The sequence below is a fragment of the Charadrius vociferus genome, unplaced genomic scaffold (genome assembly GCF_000708025.1).
Source record: "Charadrius vociferus isolate BGI_N301 unplaced genomic scaffold, ASM70802v2 scaffold423, whole genome shotgun sequence".
Classification (NCBI taxonomy): domain Eukaryota; kingdom Metazoa; phylum Chordata; class Aves; order Charadriiformes; family Charadriidae; genus Charadrius; species Charadrius vociferus.
This window is the reverse complement of record NW_009648149.1, coordinates 2,116,838-2,122,470: the sequence shown is the minus strand read 5'-3', so window position 1 is coordinate 2,122,470 and position 5,633 is coordinate 2,116,838. Positions and strand designations below refer to the sequence as shown.

The following is a 5,633-nucleotide window of genomic DNA, read 5'->3' as shown; positions in this document are numbered from 1 at the left end:
ATCCAAAGCTCCATAAAGGGGGATTTTTTTTTTCTTTTTTTTTTTTTCTCCAGTAGTCTCAGGTCATTTTGCCAAAATGAAAAGTTTCTAAAAATGACTTCCGAAGCAGTCACTGAAAAGCCAGATTTTTGGTGGAGGCGTGCCACAGTATGTGTTTTAACTAGACTTGTCTCTCAAGTTTCTGGAAAAGAATTTTAGGGCTTAAAATAGAGAGAGTATACTCTTCTTTTAACATTGAAGTTGTTTTTATTAAAAAAGCTGTTTAGTCTCTGAAGCCGTTAAGAGAAGAATATATAGATTCATGGGGGAAGAGTGGAGCGCACCGAGAACCCTGAATGCCAAATACATCTCTGTGAATTTTATCCAAAGGCAGATGAGAAATGTGGAGGATGTTTTGCTGCTGTTGGGATGGACTCAGGTTTTCCAAGGCCGGCTGAGCCTGGCAACAGAGGTACGCGAGACCAGCTGGTTTATCCTTGTACATAGGATTTTTCATTCTGGAGGACGAAGAATTCTCATACACGTACAGAGAAATGGTGAAAGAAATGAGAGAGGGAAAATCTTGATGTTCCTCAGCTGGGTGGTACCCCCAGTTTCCCCCCTGCCTCTCCAGCCAGTCCGCATTGATGGTTTTGAACCTCATCTGTATTTCTGGGTGGATGCGATGAGAATACCCCACCGCGTTGGGCTGGATTGAAAATTGGGGGGATGTCATTGCTCTGGGTGTGGGGAGCGAGGACGCGCTCGCTGATATCCCCGCAGTGGCGTCTATGGATAGAATTTATTAAAAAAATACGTTACCTTACCAGCCCGCGGTGCTGCCCCGTGGCCCCGCACATCCCCTCTGTCGCACAGCCGGGTATTGCGGCGTGGTTGTGAGAACGGGCGGGTTTTGGGGAGCTCTGCCCGTGCCTTCACGCACGGCCGGCACTGACGTGGAGTCCACCGGGCGGTTTGCCCAGTCCCTGACGCAGAGCTCGGGGCTGCGTCCTCAGAAGCGGAAGGCTTGGGGAGACGCACGCTGCCTCCCTGAGGTCATTAGGATAATTAATGTGCACGTGTGTGTGTGTGGCGATGGGTCTGTCGTGTGCGGGTGAGATGCTCGATCTGCCCGTCCTGTGCGTGGGGACAGACGGACGTGCTGCACTTACTGAGCATCGTTAGTCCAGGCTGCGGCCGCAATCACTTATTTCCCCCGAGTCTCTTAAGATATACGACCGAAAGGCAGACGAGTGGCTACATTAATTTTTTACGCCCTTTTAGGGTACATTAGACATTTGAAGGGAAAATCCCAACACCGGCTCATCTGTGCCTGTAGGAGAGAGCAACTTTGGTTTTATACATTACCGCACTGCCTGCACGGATGCGTTTGTAAGGCACGAGGAACCTTCAGCTGCGAAGGCCACATTTTTTTTCCCAATTAACATGTCACAACTCAAAGCGTAATTTAAGTGACAGAAGTGCTTTCCCCAGGAAGACGTTGCGAATCCTCATTTCCCGGCCCCCAAACTCAATTATTCCCTCGCAGAAAATTTGCAGACTTGACTGCGTGTCACGCAAAAGCCGCCGCGGATTGCTTAGATCCGAGGCAAAAAAAAGCGACAGGCAACGGGGGGGGGGAAGCGGCAGGTAAAGAAGAGAGGGGATTATTTTTCATGTGGTCCAGGAAGAAAAGCGGGAGCTCACCAGGGAACAGGCTGCGTTTCGCTCGGTGGCTTTGCTTTTCCCTCGCCCCGCTGCCTGCGGAGGTGCTGCCCTTCCCTGGGCCAGCGTTTAATCTCGCACGGTTTGGGCTGGAGCTGGCACACGCTTGCGTGCGCTAAATAAAACCCCGGCTCAAATTAACAGCCTGTTTCACCTCCCTGATTCAGACCCCGTAAATGATGGTAGGGGAGTGAGGGGGTTTGGGGGTCCCCGGGTGAGCTGCCCCTCTGGACGTCTTTGTCATTCATTATAGCTGGTTTGGGGCAAAAAAATCTTTGTGCTTAACCTGATGGATAGACTGATATATATATATATAAAAAAAGAAGGTTTCGAAATGGTGAGTTGCAGAAAAAAATAGATAAGGCTGAACTGGCGGTGCCGGGGCAGCGGTGGTGACCCCTCGAGGACTTTTCGGGGTGCCTGAGGGATCAGCACCTTGTAGGTTGGGTGGGCGCCCAGATGCCAACCCCGGGCTGATCTTTCGGCAGTTTTCCTGGGGGAGAGGTGAGAGCTTTGCCGTGCCAACAGCCCCCGCTCGCCCTCCTCCCAGGGAACAGGAGCAGGGAGCGGGATGTTCCCCCCGACGCGGGGTTTCCAGCACACCCGGGGTGTCTGGCGTACGTGTGCAGTGATGCTTTCACCCTCCAGTGTTTTTCAGACAGGCGTTCCTGGCCAGCAAAGGGAAACCTGCGTGCGAGCATGCAGGGCTGAATCATTTTAGGGCCCGGCTAGCATCCATGGATGCACAGCACGACCGAAGCAAATTTTGCCCCCTTTTTAAAATTTTATTATCATCTAAACAAACGGTGGATTGATCGCTCTAGCTTTTGCACCCAGAGTCCCGCGTTCTCCTCCGTAGTTCCAGCTTGGTGATGATTTGCAGATTTGCCGTAGGGTACCGGGGTTGAGCAACCGCGCGGGGGCTTTGCCGGGCACGTCGGGGAGAAGAGGGGAGCGTGCCGGGGATCCCCGGGGTCCCCCATATGTTGGTGTTCCCGCAGGTCGGGGTCCCCCGCAGGTTGGGGTTCCCGCAGGTTGGGGTTCCCCATAGGTTGGGGTCCCCTTAGGTTGGTGTTCCCGCAGGTCGGTGTTCCCGCAGGCAGGAGGAGTTCAGGCAGCATCGGAAGGGGGGTGACGAGAGGGAGACCGCCAACAATCCCGCATTGCTGCGGGCAGCCTGATAAATACCAGTTCTCTTCTCAGTCAGTCACGTCTCTTCCCATGTTCTCTTTCTCTATGTGGTCATGGCTTTAAAACTTATTTGTGCCTCTTCTTTTCAAAATACGGGGTTCCTCCATTATTTTCTTTGCTTGCTTTTTTTTTATTTTTTTATTTTTTTATTTTTTGCGTTTTGGGGGAGGGGATAATATAATTTTCAAACGTTTTTAAAGCCTCATCCAAAGCTTGGGGGACTTTTTCTTAATATTTGCCCATAACGCAATTGGGGCGCTTGGCGAGCACCCCTTCGCCCCGGTCCCGGATGGGGGGAGCGGTGCCGTTTCTCTCTGCACGTAAGAAGCGGAGGTTTTTGCTCTCTTGCAGGCTCCTCGCGGGGCCCCAGCCCCCTCACCATGGGGGCACAGGACACCCTGCCCGTCGCCGCCGCCTTCACGGAAACCGTCAACGCGTATTTCAAAGGGGCCGACCCGAACAAGTAGGTGCCGACCGACGGGGTCTGGGTGTCGATACCGGGGGGTCGGGACAGGCTTGGGGTGCTGTTGAGGCTTTGGTGAGCATCTCGAGGGATGGGGAGGGAGGAAAGCAACCTGGTCTAGATGAAGGTGTCCCTGCCCAGGGCAGGGGGTTGGAACTAGATGAGCTTTAAGCTCCCTTCCAACCTAAACCATTCCGTGATTCTATGCAAGGAGGTGCTCTGGGCTCGGCACACACGAGGTGCACTGCACCAGGTATGGTCCAGGGTCAGGATGCTCCTGGGGCGTCCCCGTGAGCATCGGTCCCCATCCCTAGCAGGCTGCCAGCCTTTGCTGCCGTTTCTGCTCGCTCTGCTGTAGGACCACAGGAGGGTCGTTCCCCCCCCCCGGCGCGAACCCTCCCCTCCTGCTGCATTTTGAGCATTCCCCCCCCACCCCGTTTCCTCCCCCCTCGGTCTCTGTGTCCGGCCCTGCAGGTGTATCGTGAAGATCACGGGGGAAATGGTGCTGTCGTTTCCAGCGGGCATCACCCGACACTTTGCCAACAACCCCGCTCCGGCGGTGCTCACCTTCCGCGTGCTGAACTACAACCGGCTGGAGCACGTCCTGCCAAACCCCCAGCTCCTCTGCTGGTAAGCCCCTGCCTCGCCAGCCCCCGCAAAGGAAGGCATTTTTCCAGAAAAGCAGGGTGCTTTGCCAAAAACACACGGCCCGAAGTATCTTCCTTGGAAGCCTGCCCTGATTTTGGGCAGGAAACTCTCAAGCCCCTCAATATCTCCCTCTGAGCGCAGCCCCTCCGCCAGGCAGGAGAGCATCGGCGGAGAGGAGCGGGCGCTTTGATGGGGTTTTTGCTCGTGTTGTGCCTCGCTCCTCTCATCGGACCTCCTGTTTGCAAAACGCGATGACCTACAGGTTGCGTCTGCTGTGCCTCCCTGGAGGCATCTGAGGAGAAGCCAGAGATGCGCAGGAGGGAGGCGATATATCTCTAAATGTGGGATTAAATGTGCTCCCAGCTGGCGGCCGGCGCTGCTGCCCGGCATGTGCTTTGTAGAAAAGCTTTCTTCCACCGAGGCGGGTTACACGAAGGGTTAATTCTCCCTCTGTGCAGTGACAACACGCAGAGTGACGCCAACACGAAGGAGTTCTGGGTCAACATGCCAAATCTGATGACTCACCTAAAGAAGGTATCGGAACAGAAACCGCAAGCCACCTATTACAATGTGGATATGCTCAAATACCAGGTAGGGGTTTTTTTGTAAGATAAAACTGTGCCAAAAATGCGTGCTGAACTTATAGACGTAAAAGCCGGTATTTCCCTAGTGCAGAGTGGAGATAACGTGAGTCGAGGGCATGCCGTCCCGCTAGTCCCTTCTGTATGTCACTAAATTTTGAGCCCAGTACAAACTCGCTATGACAAATTCGAGGTATTGCCTCCTCTGATACCAAATGCGATTACCGCGTCTGTAAAATGGGATTTTTCCCTTCACCCCTACGGAAACTAAATGTTTTTTCTGTCATTTTGGAAGGTATCTGCCCAGGGTATTCAGTCTACTCCATTAAACCTTGCAGTGAGCTGGCGGTGTGACCCTGCAAGCACTGACCTCCGCATCGACTACAAATACAATACAGAGGCAATGACCACACCGGTAGCTCTAAACAACGTCCAGTTCCTCGTCCCCGTCGATGGAGGAGTAACCAAACTTCAAGCCGTGCTTCCTCCTGCTGTCTGGTAGGGATCGCTCACCCGACAAAGAGCTCCTTTGCTCTCTCTGCCGTGTCCCTGCCTAAAACAGCCGTCCCGGCAGCGGAGCGGGATCGCCCTGGGGAGGTGTCTGCAGGAGGGAGCCAGGGACACACCGGGGACCCAAATCCATCCTCTTCTTGCTGCTGGAAATGTGCAACCCCCCTGGGATTCTTTTTTTCCTCGCCATTCCCACAAGCAAGCGCTCAGAGCTGGACGCGTGTGCGCAGGAGGGAGAATAACAAAACCTTTATTTCGTGTTTTGGCTACTTCTACCCCAGGCTCAGAGGGACGGGTGGCCATGGCGGCCGGAGGCACACGCGTTAATGTTTGCAGGGGGGAAGCAGGGCACGGCACGGCCCCGCTGCCCCTCACCTGCAACGCAGGAGCCGCGTTCTCCTGCTGGGCTCAAACCCAAAGCCAACCTCCCAGAACTGCAGCTCTGGCGAGCAGCACCGGAGCTGCTCCCCCAGCCCACGCGGCCGTTAGCAAAATTCAGCTGTCTCCTTCGTCACTTCTTGTTTCCTACAGAAAAG

General features: G+C 54.3%; 1 protein-coding gene across 1 annotated transcript in view; it reads left to right on the top strand.

The window, feature by feature from the left end:
- The window catches only part of SGIP1 (SH3-domain GRB2-like (endophilin) interacting protein 1), a 61,776-nt gene that overhangs the window by 52,849 nt on the left and 3,294 nt on the right, over nt 1–5,633 (top strand). Inside the window, exons 20-24 of the mRNA XM_009884003.1 lie at nt 3,247–3,358; nt 3,833–3,988; nt 4,465–4,597; nt 4,883–5,085; nt 5,538–5,555. Of these exons, the coding sequence (XP_009882305.1) occupies nt 3,247–3,358; nt 3,833–3,988; nt 4,465–4,597; nt 4,883–5,085; nt 5,538–5,555 (622 nt within the window). The remainder of the gene's footprint in view (nt 1–3,246; nt 3,359–3,832; nt 3,989–4,464; nt 4,598–4,882; nt 5,086–5,537; nt 5,556–5,633) is intronic.